General features: G+C 36.5%; 1 protein-coding gene across 1 annotated transcript in view; it reads right to left on the minus strand.

Annotated features, from left to right (window-relative positions):
- Kair1d (Kainate-type ionotropic glutamate receptor subunit 1D) overlaps positions 1-24,831 on the minus strand; it is a 227,897-nt gene extending 203,066 nt beyond the window's left edge. The window contains exon 1 of the mRNA XM_072006141.1: positions 24,721-24,831. Within this exon, the coding sequence (XP_071862242.1) occupies positions 24,721-24,723 (3 nt within the window). The 5' untranslated portion in view covers positions 24,724-24,831. The remainder of the gene's footprint in view (positions 1-24,720) is intronic.
- Between the last annotated feature and the right edge of the window lie 1,714 nt (positions 24,832-26,545).

A 26,545-nucleotide genomic window follows, 5' to 3' on the forward strand; every position in this document is an offset into this window, starting at 1 on the left:
GTGGCTATCCAGGTTTAATCCTACGTTCACCTCGTTTCTTCACGTAATGGATAACGAGGTTTACGTTCCAACACTTCTTTCTCGATCAGAAGATTGTAAGTTAGCACAGAGGGACGTTTTATTCTTGGGGGAGCTACCGTGACACGCCTCGACGAACGAGATATCCACGTGTTATTTTTACACCCTCTTTGTGAGCTTTACTGAGAGCAATGAACTTACAGAAACTCTTTGATTAAGTACAGCTAGTTTCTCCAACGACAAGGTAAGTAGTTGATAAAAGTTGATTCGATGCATAAATAAAAAATATTCACGCATTTTCTCATTTTTGACAAGACGTATTTTAACTACGATGTTACGGATAAATCAAACTGAAATGATTATGTTCCTTGTGATCGCCATAGCTCCGTTTAATGGAATATCGTAATGCGATTAAGTCGATGTTTGTAATTGTTAAATCCATTAAAATTGTTTTATTATTTAAGAAGCTCTTTGTGTTTGATTTCTTCTTCCTCTTCCATTCGTTTGTTTTACTTTAAGTTCTTTTTCATTTACAGAAGAATCGAGTTTACAAAGAAGAATCGAGGACAAAGATATTTTTCCATACATTCGTAGCTGAGGAGAGAAGAGAAAGGCATTCGTGCCCTCTTCGCAACCGTTTCCTCCTCTTGAAAAACGCATCGCCGCCCTTCGTACGACGTTCCTTACGCTTTCTCTATCTTTCCATTCTCGTTTGCATCTCAACATCCAGACCATGTCGCTGAAATCGCTTTTCCGTATCCCAACTTCCCTTCCCGCGGTGAGTCACTTGCTGACAAAAAGAGAATAGAAATAACGTGTAATGCGTACCGTCATCCTCTGTCGGGGAATCTTAAAATTCGATCACGTCATTCGGCAGTGAAATAAATATTTGAAATAATTCTCAAACGGTTGTAAATTTCATCGATACCTCGAATGAAAATGATCGCGCGTGTTTAAATAAATAAAAAACAAAAATCGATAGTATGAGAGATTCCGTTATGATCACGCAATTCTTGCAAATGATTTGAAATACAGATGTCCGTTTTATTTGTCTGGCATCGCTAGTTTTCCAGTCCCTTCGAATTTTATTCTTTCAATCGTTTAACGTCTCTGTTCATGAAAAATAATTACGTAGATGGACAAACCTTTTGGCTACTCGTAACACCGAGAGATTTCCGATGCGCAGATCGCCGTTAAATGGCGCAAAGATTTGTTAGATCCGGAACCATGTATTTACGTAATCCTTAGCCGACTACTTCATCTCTTTGCCAACAAACCAGGTAGAGAGCTGTACGAAATATCGCAGCTTCACGCTCGAATCGCGGCAGATTTATTATTCGAACAGGCTGTATGCGGGTAATTATCTTGATAAATTGATTATCCTACGTAACAGAATGATAAAGGAGAAGGAAAGGCTGAGGAAAAGCGAGAATCGAAGATAATGGTAAAGAAGAATTGTGGAGATTATATCAGTCAGTAGAATAAGAGGAAAAGGAAAACGTGGGAATCGATCGCGAGGGGATGTATTTACTTGTAATTCAATTTTCTCTTTTACTTATACACGGAAAAGGTTTAAAATTCCTACCAGGGAAAAAAGAAATCGTTACATGAGAAAGATATGACGACTCAGAGTCCGCGTTTCTTTGGAAGACTAATTTTAAAATTCGATCTTTACCAAACATTTCAAATTTCCAATTCCTGTTTGAAATATCGTTCTATCTTCATTTTTAAACACGTTACGCATTTATCTCAAATCTTACTGTGCAAAATAACCGCAAATAACCGAATTCCTCCACACTGCATTTTCCAGTCGCTTCAATTATTCAAAGTTGTCATTTGCATCGGCCAAAGAAGATTTTTCGACTGAGCTAGGTGAGCTACGAAATAGTGGCGCATCGAAGGTGCACGCATTCGCAATAATTTACGTAATAGCTACGCGAGGCTGGTTGTACATGGCGTTTCAGAAGCGAGTAGAGAACGTTGAGTCGAGGAATCTCTTGAATATGTATGAAGTCAAAAATCAGTCGCATGGAACACGATTTACGACTGGAATAAACCGCGACGCTACCTGATGGACTGCCGAAGATCCCGAAGAATGCCGGCTGAAACGAATTCACGATTTGCGTCTTGTATCGATTGTCTTCTGATGCATTCTGTAGAGATTTCGCGTGGACTTTCGCCAACAAAGCGTTCGGCTAAGGCCGATAACCCGTCACTGAGACATATTTTATTCTAGCTCGATTGTTCGATCGGTTTCTGGCTTGCGGATAAAATTCCTTCTTCAGATTGACGGAACCGAACGTATAGTAGCAATGAGAAATAGTGCTCCTTATATGAACGGTGAATAAAGTATACCTCGTTTTCTCTTCATTTTGACTTTCAATTTCATCTTATTTTAAACGTTATTATCTCCAAATATTTCATCGTTAAATATTTGTTATAATATAATGATAATAATATAATAATACACATCAACAATGCCTATAATTTACATTGCCCGTTTCCTAGAGGGATAACTCCAAAATATCAAATTTGGATTTAATGTCATATATTATATAAATATTATAGAACCAAAAAATGGACAAAGATATTTTTCTATAATACTTTGCAGATCTTTTCCTTCTGGTCTTCGAAAGAAAGGATCACAAATGGAAATCAGACAGATTTGTAGTAACAGGAAGATAAACGCTCGTGAAATCGAATAAAGAAGAAATGAATATCAACGACCCGATATATCGACTTGAGAGACCAGTAGCCAAATGCATTCTGCATCCAAGACACTGTCCGAGTGATGCAGCGAAAGAAACCTGAAGGAATTTTTATATCAGCAAATAGTTCGCCACTAAGACGCCATAGCATGGCATGTCCTGCACGTCGAATCAACCAGTAGTGTCGAGCAACCTTGTAAAGTTGAAGGAACAGCGCACGTCGACGACGGTTCATAAAAGACCAAGATGCACAGTTTATATGTGGATGCTGGGTATTGCGGCGTCTGCGTGCCACCATTTACAGGTGAAAGCACGAAACTCGACTAGCACGTATGTACTCTTTCCTGTACTAAATTCATCCCCCAAAAAGCGAAGATCGCCTCGCAGATAGAAAACCTCCGTTGAGACTTTAATGCAGCGCCGAGAGATTTGAAATCGAAAATGTAGAATTTCACCACTATTTTGTAATGGAAGTTTTAAAGAAAATATTTGACGATGTGGAGAGGTGAGAGAGATAAGAATAATTGATATGTAGTATTAAATTAATTAAAATAAAATATAAGAATTTTTCATAAGAATCCTTCCTGTTAAACTGGCAACTGTGTGGCGAGAAAATGTGACATGATTTGTATGTGCTAGGCATTATATTTAATGAATGTTTTGAAAAATTTAAATTCCTTATATACAATATGTGTTCACAATATCAAATCCATATTCTTGCAAACATATTTAATGTAGCTGTATACCACAAAATATCGAGGAATTGTTCTTAGCTCTCAAACACAAGGAAAAAAGTATCAAATCGTGTTGAATCATACAATGTTTCTTAATTTTAAATTTGCTAATGAAAAAAGTATCGTTGATAAAAGAATAAGAAAATTGAACCAAACAGAACCACATTTACAGGGAAATATCGAAACCCTTTTTATATCAACGAATAATTTAAATAATTTAAATTTTCCATCTGTATTTCGCTTACCCTCCCATGGAAACGTACCTAAAGTATCGTACGATACCTAGCTATTAACCAACAAAAGCAAAAAACAGGAAATAAAAAAATTTTTCGCCAACAAATTAATTAACGATAATATCGACTATTTAAAGTTCATGGACCCGCGTTTTAATTTTACCTGACATTTGCCCAATCATAATTAATCTATTTTAATTTCTACATCGACAAATTAATTTTGTTAAAGATTTCAGAATATTTCATTTAACTGGCGATATATAGCATTACATTGCATTATTTAACTGCAGTCCATTGTCTTCATTCTTGTGCAGTTTAAAACGATAAATTAATACATGTAAAAAAAGACAACAAATCTGCGATGGAATGTGTAATTGGTAATGTACCATCCGTTTCGTGTCTTGTTTGTTCGAGTTACACAATCGATGATGACGTCGTGAGTGAAGTAACAGTTACTAATTGGACACGAGCGTTTTATCAGGATGGAACATCCGTTAAACAACTGATTAAACAACAACGCGACCAAAAATAACTTAAGAACGAAAAAAATTTTGTTATAACTCATAGCTGACGTCGCTTAAATACGTGCTTTCCCTTTATTGACTGGAAAAATAGATTGGGTGATAACGATGATTTTGTACGGGCTTGTCGATAAAGCGATTTGTCGTCCATGAGACAGAAGATAAAACACGTCAACCATGTTCGCGAAAGCGGTGTTAATTTTTTGAAAAAAATATCGTTCAATTGTGTTCGTTTGATCAGTCGAATGGATTTCATAAATATGTCGACGAATTTCTATCAAAAAAAAGGGGGGGGGGGGAAACAGTTCTCTTTGACGGAATCGTAATCAATAACGTATTTTTCAAAATTCTATCATTCTTATCATGCTCTTTATTATCGTAATAATATTTGTATCATTACAACACTCTTATGTAACGATATATGTACAAACGTTACCACAATGCTACACAACGCAACCGTTATCGTTGGTATTACGAAGAATATAAAAACGTAGTTTTCTATGTGCACTCGTTTTGCCTGCACACGAACGTGGCAGTGAAATATTATGCAACGAACTACAATGCCAAACAATCGGTATAATTCAATAGAACTGCAACAGAAATGGACGAAAGTTGCGCCACGCACGTTTCAACGATACATTTTCGAGCAAATAGTGATTTCGGTCGCTGTACGAAACGACAATTTTATTGAATTATAGAAGCTGTTCGATATTACGGGCTAACTTCTTGTTACGTAACGCCATCCAATTATTATTGTTCCATTGTTCCTTCATACGCGTACTCTACAGACTGCATTAACTGAAATTTCTACCTAACCTTTTGCTGAATTTTCTAAAAGTTACGTTAAAACGCACTTAGAAATGTTACTTGATACGTTGACAAAAATAAAAAATTGTTTTCGAATTAAGATAGAAGGTAATAGCAGATATGTTACTAACGACAGTTTGACGGTATGATACTTTTATATTCGATGCCACAGTCTAGTCTTTGAAATTATCCTATTACCGTATTCGTGTGCAGGAAATAGACTGGCTACCATTTCGCTCCACGTAGACGAATCTTGTTTTGATTCTGTGTGGAAAGCTTGTAAACGCATAGTCCAGATTTTCCTTTTTGCGGATTATACGCATAAAACGACTTTATCATTCCCACTGAAACATTACACACCGCTCGAAAGAACATCGCTCCCGTGAAACGTGAATATACAGACTCCGTACGAATAACATGTAAAAGCGGGCACGACGTGACTCCTTGTAAAAAAATAAGAAAAAATGTAGAATAGAATATTTTCATTCTCAACTCAATTTTCGGGATAATCGAATTTGAAAATTTCCCAAGTATATTTGAACATGGTTAATCCAAGACTGGACAGGACTATGTTACCTACAGGAAGACATTCTATATATAAAAATAGGTGGATGTAGATTACGATTTTTTTACAAGATGCTTCGTTTCCGAGAAAAATAAATTAAAACATTTATCATATGCATGTACTATGCTGACTCTTAACTAAACATGTTCAAACTTTATTTTCTTGAAAATGAAGCCTTAAAAAATTTACTCGATATTTTCAACTTATTTTCACGCGCAGGATGACTTCCTTTCGATTATTTAGTCCTGTCCAGTCTGTAATTAGCCACGTATACTTGATAAATTTTCAAACTTGATTTTCTTAAAAACTAAACCGAAAAGAAAAAAATTTTATTCTATATTTTTCTACAAGAAATTACGTCGAGCTCGCTTTTACATGTTATTCAACCGGACTTTACAAGTGTGATAAGCGTTGGTTATAAATCTATCGATATTACTACTTCCTTCTTTATAAATATTAATTCTGTATCGAATATTTAGAACAAAAATTCTCACTTTCCACACCTTCCCTGCGTCTAATGGACCATATAGCGCATCGAAGCATCACTGTTTTAACAACGAATTATAACATGAGAATGTGCAGCAAGCAGACAATGTTTCTGACGAAAAGCACGCGTACAATGCACGCGGCATATATATACATCTGCGAAGTTTCTCCTGACGTGACAACGGCGTACTTTATTGGCTGAGCGTTCATGTAGCGTGCATTAAATTCCTCAGTTTTATATCACCGGGTCAAATTTTCTGCTACATGCGTTCCAAGAAATTCAACCGTTTATCGTCGATTAATTATCTACCATGCTTCTTCTTCGTCTGTTATCCTACCTCTTTGTTTTCGTAACGAAAACACTTCTACGTAACAAAAGCGCTTTACAAAATTTTATGAATTACAAAAAATAAATTGTATAGAAATTGCGTAAAATACTGATCCAAAAATAAAAGGGCTGATTCCTTTATTAGTAGCCACGATAAAAAATAAATAAACTTCTACGAGCAATGGACCTTATTAAAATATTCAAGTTATATTCATCTTAACACAATACGGTTTTTTGTTCACATAAGATTTTACTTCATATCAATGTTATTATAATTATACTTTATTTCTATTGACTCGTGATAATACTAATCACAATGTCATACAAACAATAATTTTTCTACATTTCACTATTACTATATTTTCTGTTTTTCTACATTTCAATATTAAGCACTAACAAAACACTTAATTGTATTTGATCGACTTCGTTGATTTTTAAAATAGAAAAAGAGGCGTTAGGGGGAAACTTCACCCATCATAAACGTTACCTCCTTTCATGGTTGCCTTATTTTATGATTAATAACAGAAACATTTCATTTTACGCGTATTCAAACAAATAACGGTAACGAAATAAAGATAGGAAGAAACAAAGGTCAGCACTGGACTCGATTGTGGACATTGTGAAAATGTGCAGAACTGCGTTACGACGAGAACAAATTTTTGTAGATGCAACGGGTCCGCTGGTTAGAGTAAACCGCGGAAAATGCGGTCGAACAATGAAATGTTTATATGACCGTCGCATACGTGTTTTATTCGACAGCGATGCGTGCCACCTACGGTTCGGCTGACCTACATCATGAACCAGCTACACTCGTAACCAACTAACGCGACCGGTGGCCCCTTAGCGATTTCCCCCAAAATTGCATTTCCCTCTCGGTCGGTTTCGCCAGAGCGTACATACATACCCGTTGTCCGTAAAATAGCAAAATTGGGCTACTACGGTACAATGGAATACAATAAGGGAACGAGACACGGTCGTTTAATACCGGTTGCCTACGCCATTGTGGTCTGTACAGTGTGTTCTAATTGCAGGCTTTTTACGAACAGAACGCAGGTTCTTTTTTTTTCCCTCCTAACGCTGCTCTCTTTTTTGATTAAACATTACGATTGTTTTATAGAGGGCTTGGTCCAGGTCGCATTTCGAGCTTTTAAAATGAGAGTGAGTATGCGTCCGGCACATGGAAAACAATCGAATGGAGCAATCGTTCTACACGCGACAATTAAAGCGCGTGCTTTCGATGCTCCTTTTGAAAGACGATGATTAAACGATTAATTAGCATTGTAGTTTGCTTTTAATCACCGTCAATGCTTTTAAATACACGTAATATGAAATTGCGTTTATTACGTAACATGCTAAAGGAGCAAACAGAGTAATTATCCGTCTGACTTGCGTAAATACGAAGTTATTAGAAAACATATTGTTCCATCACGGTAGGGGAAATATATTACGATAGTATGGTCGTTCAAAGCCCGTAACGAAATTTCAAAAAAATTCAAAAGTTATGTATTTCTACAAGAGTTGAAATTGTATTAAATAATATATGGCCCCTGGTAACGTTTTGCTATTTGTAATGGAACAGAAAAATGAAATATTTCAACTGATGTTCGATAATATTGGTGGGCTTAACGTTGTTTTGATAAAAAATATCTGTTCTATTGACTAATCTTGAGTTATATCTCGTAATTAATTTTGTAACTGAATGACTAATAGATAGTTGTAAGCACTTACGCGAATTTCGCATTTCGTTGTTTCGCAGTTCATAATAAGTGATTATTTTTTTGATATTTTATAGTTAACGATTACATCAATCGACAACACAAAAGAAAATGTCATAATGTAAGAATGAAGTAGTGTGTGTATATGTGTGTAATATTAAATATCACAAAATTGTAGGATCTAAATGGAAAAAGAGATATTGATTTAAAAAAGTCCGTAAGATTTCGATTCATATCCATAATAAATAAAGAGTACAATTCGATAACATATATCAACTTAAAAATATATTACTTTAAAAAAATATTTTATTAATGCATTGTTGGCATTTTGCAGAGAGTCTAGTGTACTATATAGGATATATTCCAAAGAATAACTCATATGTAAAAATAATAGAAGAAATAATGGGTCAAGTGATAAACAATTACAGCATAAATAAATGGAAATATCAATTTAAAACATGCGATACTGATAAAATGCCTTTTCAAAATAATGCAGTACCTACCTACATCGTGTTTCATAATATAGGTTATCATAAAGGCAGATTAAACGCGTTTCAAGTAAATTAACATCTACCTAATTCGAAATACTTCGTTAAAATAAATAGCAAATGAGATAATTGCTACTAACCAGCCGAATGAATAACATATTGCCACTTTTAGATGAACAGATGTAGTTGAGAGTTTTAAACAGCCCTCTCCGCGGGCTATTTTATTAGAAAACTTTGATACGTTCGAAATTAAATTCCTTCGAACCGGTTGCCCGTTTAACTTCCGCCTTCCTTACTTTCTTAATTGTAGTTAATCGCCGACCATAGTTTCGGGCATTTCCTTCGTTTGTACCATGGGAATTTCTTGACTGATGCGATAAACGTATTTTATGTTCGTTCGTTTCGTTTCCCGTTGCGAGAGTAGAAGCTACTTGCACAATGTAAAGTTAACGTGCATCGGTAATGTTAATCAGCGAGAATTTCGTGCTCCACGAAACCTCACTCGGGAAACCAATTCCGTTAAACTCGTAATTTTACGTTCTCCCTTTTTAGTCTTTGTCGTTCGTACGTAAGTGATGGTATGGCACTATAAAAAGCTAAAGACGCTCTTGTGTTTCATCGTAACATATTAAATGTCAATTTCTTTAATTAAAATTACATATTTTTTTAATAAAAATTCTTCAATTAAAATATATCCCCGTACCTAAACATTTTCCTTAAATTAGGTAATAAAGATTTATTTATATGTAAACCATATTACAAACAACTTCTAGGTAACTCCTCGATATAATTTATATAAAGAATCCAAAACATCCAAACTTCAAGCAAATTATGAAGTTTCCGTAAAATGTATAAGTCGATAGCTCGAAGAAACATAGATATACTATATATATATTATATATATTATATATTATATATATTATATATATAGTATATCTAAATATATATAATATAATATATATATATATTATATATATATTATATATTATATATATATATATTACTTATATATTTTAGAATATTATTATATACTAGCGTACTGCTGTCTAAGTGAAAGCAATATTTAAGTAGCGATTAGCTAATGAAAAAGGTAGCTCTTTGTGGAAAGATTGAGATAATAATCTTACGAAGAGAACACGCATAAAAATGTTGCTGTACAGCGAATACGTGTTCTACGCTTAAACCTTTGCATTCATTAGGCGCAGCTGTAGCGGTTGGTGAAATTTACAGTTACCAAAGTTTCAACTGGGGTCACGCCACCCACAACTTTCGTATTTCGCGTATCCTATCAGTATACGTTAATATATTTAATCGGAATGTATTCCATAGTGAATAAGCCAATTTTGATAGCAGTTTATTTCCGCTGTCAAATAATAATTTTATCGTAAAAATAAGAAACTAAACTTTTGAGATAATTGAGAGTTGTTTCCTTAAGTTCTTTTTAAAAGAAAAAATACTATGCCATAGAATAATACCTTGTTTGAATGCTCCATAATGATTCGTGATCGTACGACAATCGACAAATATGTATATCTCGTATGAGATTATTTTCCAATGAAAATGGTGCTGGTACCGTTAAAACGAACCAATTACGGCCAGCTGTACCTGTATAGAGGCAAAAATTATCCATTGCCTTGGTAGTTCGCTATCTCGAAACTCAACTAATTAAACTGTCCTAAATTAAACGTTATATTCCCTCCTACCAGCTTTGATGTCCGAAAACATTCAATGCAACTCGTTCAACGGAAATTGAATTCTTTTCATAAAGTAGATTTAACTAGATACTAGAATATTTTTATCAATGTATACTGCAAGTAAAATGGAATATAAATCCTATCAAAAGAGATATCTTAGTCTTTTATTTCAAAAACACACGAAACATCCTGATCTCGAATACGACCAGGATTTGTAGTCGAATCTCACATTTATCGGACAATTATCTTGGCCTACTGAACGCTGTCCAGCTCACCGATAGAAAACTTCTCCTAACTCCCATCCAACGGTAGTTCCTATCCTATAAAAATTCGCGATTTCGAATCATCAAACCCTAAAATCTCTCCAAAATTTACATTCCCGTATCCATTGCAAATGATGATGCCGATAGCTATAATAACGAATACGAAACACAGAGCTATCTCGTTAATAATCCAACTACCCCGCTTTAAATCAAAACTATCGTTATAGAGGAACAGTTTCACTCCAGGAAACCATGAAACCATGGATCCGCCGACCCGATATTCGGAAGTTTCGGTAATTGCGCTTCGCGCGTCACTGTAATGCTCGTAATATGCGTGTACTAAAACATCGAGACTTTCGAAGCGAACGTTGCACGTGAAAGCACAGAGCACCAGATAATCTCTTATAACTTGAGAGATACGTTCCATGTTATGCAAATTTCGTGTTATACGGGAAGAACGCAGAAAGTAAAATACATTGCTTTTTTAAATTAACACAATCGATTTTATGAAGTTGTACAAAAAGTAACGCACGACTATAATTTTCGAGTCAATTCAAAGACGTATACATTTTCTTAATACTTATGACCATCGATGTATATAACGGGATCCTAGTGTACTGTATTGACGCGTTTGAACCCGTTGTTTTCATGGGTTCACCCGAGCTGACCAAGCGTTAATAGCAGATTCATCCACGTAACTCTAGCAGACCGTTCCATCAGCTTTCGCAAGCACGAGGTTCGAAATGATGGAGCAGGCGTAATTGCAGATCTCTCTATAATCTTGTTGTTGCGCATCCATCACGGCTGGTTAAAAGTATGTTTCCAATTGAAACGTCGGCGGCCCTCTGGAACTTTCGAAAGCGCATTAGCCAGCCCGTCGACGCGTAAAATAAACGCCCCATGACGCTCTATGGTATTACGAAAGGCAGAAAGCGCAGTGTGACTGATTCGACGGCAGAGTTGCTGCGACAGCAAACAACCTCTCGTTGCAACGTAAACCTTTGACTGATCCAACGATAATTGGGTCGGCCATTTACGATAATAAAACTACCCCGGTTAGATATTTACCGATTCGCGATACGTGATTTTCGCGCGAACGTCACGTTCGAAACGGTGCCAAGCGATGTGGACCGTTGTTGTTTGACCAGACTCGTGGCAGATAGGTATCTCGCCTATAATAGATGACCAGCCAGATGCGAGCAAACGTATAGCCGAGCAAACAGTCGGAGGGGAAACGAACGGGTATGGAACGACGAATGATTCGACAGCAACGAGCGGGAGAGCTGTGTTCGTCTATGGTATATTGGAAGTTGAAGAAAAATGGCGTCCAACGAAAGATAAAACACTCGATAGCAGCGAGTAGTTTCTTATCGAGTAAGGAAAGAACGAGTATCTTGGATTGCCTTGCAAAAAATTCATGCGTTCATCCTCGGAAGCCCAGAGGAGAGAGAAAATAAAGGGAGACTGAGAGAGATGGATTTAATCAAATTTCCTGTTTCAAGGAAATTTTCTTATATGGCCGGAAGTTCTAATTAACGTGACCGTTCGCTGATAGAAATTATGTAACAATCGTCCTTGTCGAGTAATAAATTCGAGTTTGTCATCACGATGCGACGCAACAACGAGGAATGTTAGATTGGCTCGCTCGAAATACAAGTCTTGTAACGGTTAAAAGCGGAACAAGAAAGCGCGGAGGACACTCGTAAAACATGGCGAGCAGCAAATTACAGATTTGCTTATTAGGAGCATTCATCTTCCCAATGCTGGTACCGTTCGCGTGGCCAAAGATTATCAATTAATGAGCAAGATGTGTCAAATATTTGAGAAGTCCGGTATACGTAGGTAAATTCTATCAACACGCAAACATACAATGACTTGCGGAAGTATTTGAACATTTACCATTGAAAATTTTTATGATTGTATCATATGTGTTACATAAAACATGTTGAAACTTTATTGGCATTGTAATGGGACTATTATGGTAATGTCGATAGAATTTGAGACCAATCTGAAAATGTATATAAAAGTTCCAAGTTATTTAAAAAATGTATATAAGTATATATATTCAAGTACATTCGTGAGACATTACATGTTCTTTGTAGTTCAGTAATTACCAAAGTTCATGAATTCCCACTTCAAAATAAAAGATTTACTTAATCCGAAATTTTTTTATAAAAAAAAAAAGGAATAACGTTTGCGAAAATGAAGTTGCTTATTATTAAAATATTTGATTAATATTCCTGGATGGCATGGAGGCACGTAATTTTCGAACAGACGGTAAACTCGAGCGTCGAAGCGGTGACCCTCGTTTGTTCTATGGAGGGTAGGTGTCAAATAAATTGATTGACGGTCAGGCGGATAGACGTGCGTTAGCGAGATGCGGAAGGGATAAATGTTGGCAAGGTGTGGCGGAAAAACGGGTTACACAACATCGTGAAAAAATCATATTTAAAAACAGAGACATCGTGTTATCAAAACCACGACTGAAATTAAAATTTTTTAAACCCGAAAGTACAGTTACGGTTATTATTTTTTAATCATTCTGGCAATATAAACACAAATATGAAATAACAATCAATAATAAAAAAAATTCATTATTAAATGACAATAATAAATTACAACGCGCGTCTAATACCATTTTGAAAACATTTATCGTGTTTATAAAGAATATAAACTAAGCAATATATATTATTGAATATATTTTGCATATTTGAATTTTTCGCTTGGTACATCGAGTTCGACAAAATTTCACCAAATTAAAAAACAACACGTAGAATGTTTGTGTTCGCAGCAGTAATTCAGTATCTCAATTTCCAAGCGGAAAAAGAACCAGCCGTGTAACCAACGTATAAAGCGGCAACAAAGCGAGTGAAATATTTAACCAACCCCTTCTCTGATTTTGCAGCGATGTAAAACCTGCCATTACGAACGAATCGAACTGGCGATGGTACAGATGGGCAAGAAACGGCGCGCAGTATATTTGAAACGTACGAAACAGTGTTTTGCCGAATGCGAAAGCGTGTGCATGGTAACGAGTAGCACGAACGAAATTACCATAAAGTCGATTAAATTTAATGCAAGCTAAACAAGGCCGATTCCGTGGCGAGTCAAGACAAACAGTGTACCGTCAATCTTCGAGTGCCGGATAAAAACTCGATGTTCCGTTTCTGTTTATCTGAAAGTGGAGTTTCGAAGGATAAACGACCTCTCGGTATATAGGATATCACAAAATATGTGGGGAATATTTACAGCGCCGTTTCTAGACATTAAAAAAAATGATAAAACTGGCACATATATAAAAATGTTGTTGAGAGGTTTATTTTTCAAGTTACAAATAACAGTATTTGACGCTTGAAATACACTGGTACCAATCCTGACAACTGACGAATCTTCCTCTTTATCGCATTCATATTTCACGTTTCTATGGACTGGATACTGAATGTCGTCATTCGAAGTGACGACATTTAAGATTTGATGCCGAAGTCAAAATTCAAAATTCGTCTTCAAAGTGTAATTATTTATTGCTCCAACTAGTTGGCAGTACTGCCAGAAATATATGCCGACCGCATAGCTCTAATATAGTAACCAAAATTCTATTCGTATGCTATGTTATTTATTCAGTTTGAGAATCTTAGAACGAGGCGCTTAGAATGGAGCGTGTGCTAACATAACATTTTTCATTGTCTACGATCAAGTCGAATATGCTATGAATATCTGCCATATATTTTGTGATATCCTGTAGAACAAAACACCAAGAATGAGAAAAAACGTTGACGAACTGTCGTCCGTAACCGCGAGGTCACTCTCTGGGGAGTACGTTGGTGCAACTATGCCAGACAATACCGGGTATAGGAGCAAACACCGTATGAAAAGCTGTAACTGTGTCAGTCAAGGGTCGCACACAGTCAACTTGATCAGGATTCCAACGTATTTTATAAATAAAATTGAATGCGACACGTCGCGAATGTCTGAGAAACATCACCAGTCATATATCTTCCGTGAAAGTAAGTAATGGAACGTGCGACATACGTTTCGCGAACAAAAACGAGCGAGTTCTCGGCCTCGAGTCGTTCCCGCGTCATTTATCGGTGTCGATGAACATCGATGAACATGAATACTTGCTGTATTATCTTGACAAATGGGAATACCCAGGCTACGAAGTGCTGGTGCACTTTTCTCACAAGGATCACAGATAGAAGAAAGGAGAATAATATGAAAATTGTAGATTGCGTTCGGAATTTTAATCGTTATGATAAAAGATTAAGAGAATGTAGTGAGAATATAATAACTCACATGAAATACGATACTACTCACTTTTAGATTAATATTATTATATTATTATTATTATACTATCGAATGAAATGTTTGTAGAATCAAAATAATGAATATTGAAAAAATAGTATTTTGGGCAAAGAGTCACTCAAGAACGCATTTGAACAATTATTATAGAAAACTTGTTGAAATGTTATTAACACTGTAATGAGACTATCGTATTCATAGCAGCAGCATGATACTGTAAAGAGTAAAAAAAGAATAAAAAATGAATCGAGTTAGTAAATCGAGTTGATAGCCGAAAAATAATAGATTTCAAGATGACTGCGGACTGACGAGGTGATAGTTTACGAAAAAGAGGAGTAAGAAGCGAAAATAATTTATGGCTGAACTATTAGCGATTCAATTACGGATAACATTTTGTCACGGACCATGAAAGTCGCGGTAATAAAAGCGTGGTGGTATGGGCAAGCAGCACGTTCCTTTTCGCTGCTTCAACGTCCTGAACACGTGCGACGTTGGAACGCTGGAAACGAATTCGCTCGACTTTTAGTGTTCCCGTAGTAGACTGCCAGCCCGCCTTTTTCCAACAGCCACGCTCCTCGATATCGATATTCGATACGTCCGTGTGCACAAATTGTACGGCGACCGAGTAAATACATAATTCGCGACGATATTTATTCCGTTGGTGAAAAATCGTCCACGCTACTGAAGTTATTTCACGATGCTTATTCGCGGTTTACCAATATAGATTCGATACGTGGTTTCTGGTTGCTCGACCTTATAGATCGATCGTGACACGTAGCCATTAGTGAAATGTAAATTGATTACAATCGAGAGATGAAGTATCACGTCGTTGCAGATTGATGGATTAATATTTCATGTAATAAATGAACTATACTAGCAAGATTTATAGCAAACGTGTCGTTAATATGTTAAGTATATTATCGTTCATACGAATCTGGACACTTTGGCCAATTTATGGTAATAGTATGTGAATTTGAATATATCGGTATTGCAAATATGTAATATATAGTCGACACACAAAATCGAACCACATCCATTCGAATATCTACCTTGGGTTTGAGCATTATCGGCTTAAGCAGTAGCGAACTGAAATTATGCTAAACGCCCAATCAACTATAGATGCTTCCATCAAGCGCTGCCCGACAATAATTTTATTCATATGATTTTCTATCAAAGGAATGAATATAAATCGTTTAAATTATATTCCTCTGTCCTGGCAGGAATTCATTCCGATAACGGCAAATGCAATCATCTGTAAATACATCGAACAGAAATTTGTATGGTTGATACAGAAATAATGGCTTATTCCGTAACATTTGAAACAATATCTACATAATAGACGATACAGATACAGAAGTACTGTAAAATTCAAAATACAGAAAACAAGGCGCGTATAATGTTTTTATGTTCACTTTTCCTCATTTCTTTCACTTCTATTCTACATTGAACTAATTCGATATTCGATAATACAGAGCCGAATAAAATGAACATATTTACGATATATTAATATTTCAACTAAATTGAAAAATAAAATCTACGATACATTAACATTAAGAAAACTGTCATCTAACAACGAAGATACATAAACAAGCACATCGTTAATATTCATTCGACGTCTAATACAACAATCTCAAACAATTCCATCGATGTAATACAACAATGTAATTCATTTCTAGTTGAAGAGGTCCGAGGAGACAAGCACACCGACGAGTGTCTATTATAATTGCGACCGGCTGTATTAACTTCCGAAAATCCATTCAGACGATTATATACACGGGGCAATTAAAAGTTTACCGAATAATGACGTAAAGAATGGGAATGAGTTGAACGTCGTTATTCGTCTAAACGGAATAAAAGGAGAAAGACGGCGACGCGAAGCCGCGACGTTGGGCACATCCGAAGCGAGAGCCCGAGAATCAAACTTTTAATGAATTTGCCTGACTAAGAAATCACTTGCTACCCTGCAATATCTCGAGTTTTACGGCCAGCCGCGTATCCTGTACAAAAATCCATACGCCTCTTTTTCCCTTCCCCCCATCGTGCGATCCAAGATTCCGGATTATCTTTTTTATTAAGCTTCTTTCGACGGTTCGATGAAATTCGAAAGTTGAAATACAGAACTTTCCAGATGCCCGGTCGCTGCTTATATTAAAGAATGTTTCCGTTGAATCGCTATCCAAGTCACAATTGCTATTATCACTCGCGTTCGCCGTTCGATTCGTTGTATTGTTCGTTACTGAGAGATATCGAATCGTGTTATAGAATAGAAGGATCGAAAGGATTTATTATTTTCGCGAAGGGATTTAATGAAGGGTGGTCGAGAAAGTTTCCTCGCCCGATGGATATTTTTCTTGTGCGCAACGTGCAGATGTATTTTTTCATTCGAACGATTAAAAGAAACTTTCGTCATTATCTGTATGGATTGGAAAAATATCGTTGGGTTAAAGGTGCCTAGGTAAATCCTTTCTAGAGGAGTTTTCTCAAGGCACAATTGCACCGAGCTATTTCCGCGCCAACTTTATTGCCCTGCATTGTCTGTTGCTCTTATAAATGTCTTTCTACATTCTGCCTCACGGTGGCGCCATTAATATCATCGAGCTCCCTTTTCGTGCTACTTTTGCGTAGCAGTCGCAAAGGAACAACCCACGTTGGATAATATCGGGTCATTCCACACTGAAAATCATGGCAAATAGCCCACTAGTTCGGTCGAGAGCGAGAAACGAAAGAAGAAGCTAGGCCAATTCTTGGAACAAAGTACTTCAAATACAATATGTGCATTTGTTATTGCATATTAACTTCCAAAGGAAATTTTATCATCATCGTGTTTGATCATAAACAGTAAAATTGTTGCAGATTCTTTTATCCGTAAATGTTTACTGGATTGTACTGTATTTCGTTGACTGAATTATATTGTCAATTGTTATATATTGTCAAAGTTAACTATATCAATCGTATATCATATTATGTCAATTATATATTGTGAAAGTGTCCAGATACTTTCAAATCCTAATGTATATAACGACGATATGCAATTTTTTTGTCATATGCACAGCCGATATTTGTTTTTTTTTTTTTAATGAACATGGCCGAACCAAGTATTTATATATTTTTTTAAGTCGTCTGTTGACTGTAACGTTTTCTTTTAATACGTTGAAAAGCATTTTAAGGCGTCGAACTTTAGAACGTGATTTTAAGCCTTAAATTTAAGTTATCGCAGCTAAAGCAAATACATATCCATTATTTCTTGCTGTTCTTCAAGCCTACAGAATTTCGTTACAAATCGGAACTAGATTGTTCGCGACCTTTTCTTGTAACAGAAATCCTACAAATTTTATAGACAACAAGGATGAAGGTAATCCCTTTTTGACGGGAAAACGTATCTACAAGAGCATAGTGCAGCGACTCAAAGTGTATTTTTAGTCGAGTTAATGGAACAGTTTCAGAAGGAAATGTCCGAGCATTTAGTTTTTACGGTTACCACGCAACAACCAGAATGATACTGGCAAAATTAAACACGGAATGTACCGAAAATGTGAGCAGGAGAAGAGAAAAGGAATGAACTTGAATTACACTGCCTTCTATTTACCTAATGCTTAGAATCACTCGTAGCTATTCTTTTTCTTTCGGGCTGCGTTTCTCTCGACTCGATTCCAAGTTTTCCTAGTTGTTTTGTGAGGTTACTGTTCACTATACGTGTGAGAATAATTCTTTCACATGCTAGACGCGTCTGAAGTACATATCATGAACGTATAAAAATAAGATATTACGTAGAATATTGGTAGAATATGAAAAGAATATGTGTCCTTTCTTACAAAGTAGGTACGAAATCGTTATTCTCTTGTATTAGGTTGTCCGAAAAGTTTCTTTCGTTTTATGAGGAAATAATAGACGCACAACGTTGTTTATTTTATATTATTTTGTCAAATTACGTACGGTCCATTTTGTTCTGTTGAGATAAACACCGCGACATTTCACAGACACGGTTTCACGTTTGTATGAAGGTGCACTGTTGTAAAAAACACGTTTGCGAAAGAAAGACACTATTCGGACAACCTAATAAAAGAAATTCAAATCATGTTTAGATTATACTTTCTCTCTTCTTTGATACACATATTATACGACATATTTACGATCATTAATTTGTTTCTAGTTAAAATTTCTGTTTCAATTTAAAAGACAATTCCATTGGTGATGCGAGCGTTAGGAATTATCGAAAAATCGAAATGATTCTAAAATCCTCGTAAATCATAGGTTATCGCAAACCGTCTATAAATTGAAGTGGAATCGAATCAAGATGTGCAGTCAGACATACACTCATGCAAACTCTATCTCCGTACACTCGATACTTTATCTGCTTTGTCCAAAACGAATGTAAACGAATGATATATCCTCCCTACGCTTCCTAGGCTACCAGGTTTTTCATTTTTTCGCATGTCTGCCTCATATCATTGTTTTCTCCTGTGTTTTCTTGACAAGTAGTGATAGTTATCAAACTTCACCGATTGAGATATCAATGAAATATTATTAACTGTCAGAAGTATTATCATGTGTCTTTTCAGCGTTATTTCACAATTTTTCGTTACTACAACGTTGTTATATATTCTTAAACCCTAATAGTCAATTTAACGTTTTCCAAGTCTTTGCATTCACAATGTGATACCAATTAAAGTCTATAGTCATTCGGACAGATATTTCACATAACATTACACTTTAAAACATTATTATATAAAATGTAAATTTTACATTAATATTTAATACAATAACAGGTAAAGTTTTTTAATTATAACAAACATAAATAAACTACTTGTAAATTTTTTATCATTCGATTTTTAATTAATGTTTAACCACATTGGTGAAAAAAGATGCAAAAAGTTAAAGCTCTGAAACTTTACAAGCTACCTTGTTAGAGAGAAAGAAATAAAATAAAAAAAGATTTTTCATAGATCCGTTCTTTCGCGTAGGATCATTAATTATCTCAGTATGAACACGATGTATCGATCGAGCAAAGGTGTTGACTTCTTGAAATAGAAGAAGTATTTGCTGACAGGGCAATGTAAAATACGATATCGATCGAAGCCCTCGTAGTTAATATGACTCTCTACTTCCTCGTCCGAGGATTAATAGCCGGCCTTGATGGATAATAACGATAGTGCCAACCCGGACAATTATCGTAGCGGAAAACGACACAATGCTGTTCAAATTACGTTGATTTATCCTGTGTTGATTTCACGTAACTCGACGTTAACCGATAAACCACCGAGAAAGTTAATTCCACGAGTCGGCCATATCTCAAGCTCCTATACTGACTCGAGTAATCTCATTGAGCATCGACCGAGAATACAGATTGCTCCCTGCCATCGTGGATTCCAATTAAAAGTTAAACAGTTCCAATCAGAATCGAATTAACCTCTGCATAGGTAATCAATCAACGCATTACCCAAGATCAATTATACCTCACGGCAACTAACCCCGCGAACTTATCTATTTTTGAAACCCTGCTTCTTCGTTAACTCGAGGAACAGTCTGGCAAAAGGTTTAATTACGGACGAAAGATTTCTGACCTTCTTCGTCTTCCCCGAGGAAAAGAATGTTAACCGAGTAACAGTTTCAGAAATTAAGCGGGTAACCGGTTTAATTTCGTGGACCGATTCAAGATGCGCCATCATTTCCTGACATTATCGCGCGTAAACGCGAATCGCTCGCATTAATTTTAGACGGCGCTGGTTAGCTCGATCGATGGTTCCCTAATCAAAGCGCAAGCAATTAACGTAAACAGTGGAGATTGAGGGTACTAAATCAGATCAGATGTTGGGTAATGCATCATTTACCATAGCACTGCCGCAGTAATTCTCTTTGGCTAGTCTCCGCGATTTTCCATTTCCTCTCTAAAGGATAAACGACCGCGGTAATATGGAACCTTCAGGTTGATTTACCTGACTTAAAGAATAAATGTTTCTACGTAGTATTCTTGGAGATTCCAATTACGAAAACCTTTGATCCTTCACACACAGGACTCAGTGGTTTTGTGTTAAGAAAATATTTAAAGTTACATGCTCTACTTTTATGGTTACCTATAAAAAGCGTATCTCATCAAAGAAAGCGTTTCATTTTAATCGTATCACACGAAAAACTTCCGAAAACATAAAATTTAACCTTTCACAACCGAGCTTTCCCTCTAATATTCGTTGAATCTTGGAACGCAAACAAGTTTCCCTTATTTTACGTTCCACCCTCTGCTCGTAAAAAGAAGATGCTTGTAAGCTACCACTCTATTTATCACGAGGCAATTAAAGTATTCTTAACGAACGAGTATACCGCGCGAGATATATTAAGCTCGGGAAGAAACAGACTTCGTGAAACTTTCCGACAAGCAACGAAGTTATCGTCTGGATAAAAGGTTGATTTTTCTTCCTGTCGGATGAAATACTACTTCCTTGATGGCTCGACGGTAGCGTAACATCATTGGATACTCCGTGTACCTTCGTTCGATGTTTTTCAGAAGAGAACACGACGTTTTACTTGCTCGTTCGATCGTTGTTTATATTCTTTGGAAACTCGTACGAACGTATTTATTGTTGGTTAAACAGAGAATTCGAATGCTGCAGAAGCCAGAGCGCATCTTAAACACTGGACACGAACAACCGAAGCACTTCTGGCCGTTCAATAAGGGAACCATAATGCGACATTAAAAGAGAACGTTCCGGCACACAAACGCGCCGCGATGGCGCGCATTCGTGCATCCGCGTTCTTATTGTCTTTCGACGATAGCTCGAAATCGCCAACATATTGTACCAACTCCACTTTCCCCTTGGTTCCGAATCGTAGAATTCACTTCTGATAGGGATGGGGGTTGTACTTTCTGCTGTTGGAACTGGAAAACTCACTCGGACGAGAAAAGTTCGGCAATCGGGCGGAAGATTCAGTAAAATGAGACGGACCATACTCAGACTTCCACTGAAGAAAATTGAAATTGTAATCGTGCATCGCGATGCTTGGTTAAATACAAAGATTCTTCCATCTCCAGAAATAGTTGAATAAAATTATTTTCCCGATTCTCGTGTAAATTATTGTTTATTATTTCTATAGAATTGTGGTATCCGAATTATTAATATCGCTCTGAATGAAAATCTTTTTACAGATTTTCCTACTAATTCGTTATCCATCTCATTGTACTATAGTCACCAAATATAAAATTTAGAATATTATTAACAATATAACATAACTGTGCATAACTATCTCCATAAAAAATAATTTTATTTTAATAATAACATTGAAAACGATACTAAATATTAAATGAAAGAGAAATGAATGTTAAATTCAGCTTAATTCTCGACCTTAACTTTATTAAGCGAAAATTAACTGTGTATTGTAGAGGGTGCACTAACCAGGAAAGCACTTTACACTTTTTTAACCCGAGCCAAAGGGTCGCAGAAACAAAGTCAGAAATAAAATAGTATTGTAGTAAAATTGCAGCGACTTTGAAGCAGGGGAGAATACGAGACACGTAGTTTTATTAAGGAAACGAATGAGTTGCAGGAATTCAACGCGGAGGAAAGGGAAAGGGTCAAAGTGCGGAACCAGTTTGCCTCGTGGGCTTTACTAGTATCTCGTGACCCGCTTCGAAATTACATTTGCCTCTCTGACAATAATTACTCGCGCCGTTTACCTTGCCAGGATAACCCACCCTTACCGGTGGGCAATGGAATCGACGAACCTTCGCGACAAGCTATTCTATCGTATTATTCGTCTATAACCCTATGATCACGTCCGAATTCAATGATTGTTGACTCCCATTCTATCTATAAACACGGTCTAACCGTTGCCAATATCTAGCCTAGTCGACGATTAGATGTAAGTTAAAATCAAAACAGGACTAACTATGCTTGTTACCAACTCGAAACTATTTCTCGCAAACATAAATTATTTGCGTAACGACCCTTCGCTACGCTAATAGCACCGACTTCAGATATTACGATTGTAGAGATCGGGAAGAGTGATCATAGTATATGTTACGTCACGTGAGATAGTCCGTGCGACGTCCCTCGTGGTCTAGCCGCCAAGGCCTACACATTGTTACACTGACCCGCAATAAAACTAAGGAACCACCATAAACCGATCTTTTTAGCATAATCTCTATTCATATAAGTATTTTCGGTTTATGGATGGTTCTTAAAACAGTCCTTATGTTTATTGCACACTCTTATAATTTATGGAGAGAACGGATGTTTGTCAAGCGAAATAGCAGGTTTTTGCCATGAACAAGGACACCTATGAGCCACATCTGCAGGAGATTTTCTCCTCATATTTTTATTTATTAACGTTGGCTATAACCAATGGGCATCGCGGATCGTTACCCTCACTTTTCTACCGAAAAGTGTGAACAACGAATCCGCGTTCTTAGTTCAAAAAGACACACCCACAGCGAGCTTTCCTCCTTAATAGTACGAGACGGGTCTTCTACTGTTCTTCCAATCTTCGCGTAGTCAAGTCAATGGTCTTATCCTTAGAGCAGTCATCTACTGTCTTTTCCATCTCAGCGCAGTCATCTACTATTACTACATATTTCGATCAGTCAAATCTATTGTTCTTTCAATCTCAACGCAATCATCTACTGTTGCTGCAAACTTAGACCTTACTACGGTCTACGCGATATTAACTTAATCTACTTTTTGCTTATACGAAGCAACTAGCAAGTATACAATTATATCAGTATAAGTATTCAAATATATCTTCCGACACGGCGCAATAATAAGTGTAATAAATTGTTGAAAATATAAATCTTATAAAACTGTTGACTACAGTTTTATTACACAACAAACACCCCTATTATCCCACAAGAAATAAGGGGATCGACCTGTTCGTGGTGTCGATTGTTATAATCGTAACGGGAATTTACGACTCCCGTTGACGCGCTTCAACGCGGTCGCGTCTCCCCGCGACTGGACGAAAAAACAGTATACTTAAAATCGAAACTGAAATTTTAACATGTCTCAGAGCTTAAGGAGAAATATTAGATTGTAGTATGACAACCGGAAGGAATGGATAGGAAAACATTTAAAAGACAATCTTAGAGGAATTAACGAGTTTTGGCAGAGTAAGTTAGCTAATTGCTGTTTTCAATGAAGTAGTGCTCTACCAGTTTATTGCTTTAATGTCCTTATAAAGTTCAGTAAAAACGACGACACAAAATTTGTTTTCCAAATATACTGAAAATTTTACTTCCTGTAGCTATTATCGTTTTCCCGTGGTCTGCCCAATTTCGATCGACTATTGTGTGGCAAATTCAGCAGGGTTTTCAATTTTCTATTTTATTTTTCCACAAAAATCCGATTACTCTTGGAAACCGTTTACCACTGACTGAATGTATCTAAAATTTATTCCACACATCGAAGAAACTCTACAGTGAGGTAAGTTAAAGTTACAGTGAAATTTCACTATATCTTATATAGCACACATATGTAACATGTATATTCAAAACAAATGTTTATAAGTGTTTAAATACTTTCACGAACCACTGTATATAATATACATATCTGTTCTGACAGATACAGGTGCGATTGGAAACATGCTACACCTAGAATGTTGAGCCAATGTGTACAGTTTCCGACATGATGTTGCACAATACCCTTTCGCAGACGATTCATTCAGCAAGAACAATGATTCGGTTGAACCTGGCGTTCCCCTTTGCGAATAGAACTATTTTATCGTACCGCAAATTCACCTACATTCGCGCGTACACGCCTGCCCTACTGGCGAAAACGGCTTCTATCTGTTCTTTTGCACAATGGCGTCGCGAAAGTAGGAGGCGGCCGTCACAATCCGACGAAATTTATTACCCGACCTTCCGCCTCTACGACTCACCATTCTCGCAGTGCTCTACGGCTCGTTTCCTAGTGCGCCTTACTGCGACACCAAGGAAAGCTAAGAATCACATCCGATAGCTACGGTCTACCGACTATCTGTTGTGACAACGGAGTTCGCCAATGAACTGAACCGATCCCGTCGATCGAATTTTGATTACGCCGATATTTTCGTCTCGGACGGTTTGCATCGGACGTATCTTCTCGGATACACACGAACAACTTTGAAAAGATATAGATTCACATAGACATAGTACACATACAGGTATCCGATAGTTGATGGTAAAATCGAATAAGAAGGAGCGATTCCTCATGAAAAAATAAGTCGAAAATGCAGAGTAAAGAGCTTACATACAAGGTTCTGTTTTCTCGAAAGAAACAATTCTGAAAATCTGCTGAGTACGCGTGTACGAATTACAAGTCCCGTCTTGACGAATTTCTGTTTCTATTCGTGTTTGTATTTATTAACATGGGCATTACTTACTTTAGTATCATACTTTTTGTCGATCTGTCAATTTCTTTTATTGTATTTGTATTTTTTTCATTGTTTGTATTTTTTAATTCTCTGAAACTTCGACATCCTTGTTATTTATAAAATACACTAATGATTTAGTAAAATATCATAGGCAGAAGTTTATCAAGTTGAAATTTGGTATACGTGTACCAAGTCGATTTTCAAAGTCGGTTTCCTCAAAAAAGAGACCTACATATTTCAGATCTTTATTCTACATTTGCAATTTATTTTTTCATTGGTAGCTCGCAATTAGTATATAGAATATAAATTCGAATCTACAATAAAGTTACGGTCATGTAGCACCATAGATGGTGATCGTGAGACGTGGACGATTTTCTTCGAAAGATTTGTAGACAGGAAAGAAAGATTTGGAGACTTGCTGGACAGTTGGAGAAATGCGCGCAGAATGAGAGAAGCAGATAAACGGAAGGAACGTACGAGTCTCGCTGCGAGAGAGTGGAATCACGAAGGAAAGGATAATGTATGGCAGAAGAGGCAGACGCGGGGACTAAAGAAAAATGTTTACAGCTTATGATGCCACATCTGAATGCCATGTTTCATCGTGATGTGTTGGAATTGCTATTAGGTAACCACGTCGATTTCTCCGATGCAAAATAAGAGTTTTATCGTTGCTGAGAGATTCCTGCGGTATGGAAAAGAGGCCACGAGGTGTTTCCCCATTTATATATAAAAAGTTGCATTGTCGTTGTTATATTTTTTCCGAGAATTCGGAATACTTTGGCTATATTTCAAGCGATAAATAAGGAAATAACATTGTTATTTCGATAGCAAGTAATTTCAGTTCTCCAATTAGGAGAGATTTCAATCTCAGTTTCAACGTTACGGTCGTAAGAATGACAGAATAAATAAGAATGCATGTACGAAGGTGTCTGCAACTTGTAAATCAAACAACAACGTATCTCGTCTGTTTAGGCTGTTATTTGGCACGATTGAAGAAACATCGTATCGAGGCAGTAATCGAGGAAGGAAATTGCGGCCGACTCGGTGCCGAGCAAACTTTGGAATTGCTGGGAAAGTGTGTAGATTCAAGAGATCCATGAGAAGCTTCCTTTACTGTCGATATTTTTATTTTATGCTAAAATATCTCTTTCCCGATTTCTTGTTTTATGATTATAGTAAAATGTACATGCTACTGCTAGTGTGTTAAAGTGTTCAAATATTAGCAAAAATGTACTTATCTCGGGTACAAAATGTACAGACGTAAATATGCAAAATACCCAATGCTCTTTATAATTTAGAAGACGCAACAAATCTTTTCAAATATGTGAATTTACATAAAATTCAACAGCCT

The sequence above is a fragment of the Bombus fervidus genome, chromosome 6 (genome assembly GCF_041682495.2).
Source record: "Bombus fervidus isolate BK054 chromosome 6, iyBomFerv1, whole genome shotgun sequence".
In the NCBI taxonomy this organism is placed as follows: Eukaryota; Metazoa; Arthropoda; class Insecta; order Hymenoptera; family Apidae; genus Bombus; species Bombus fervidus.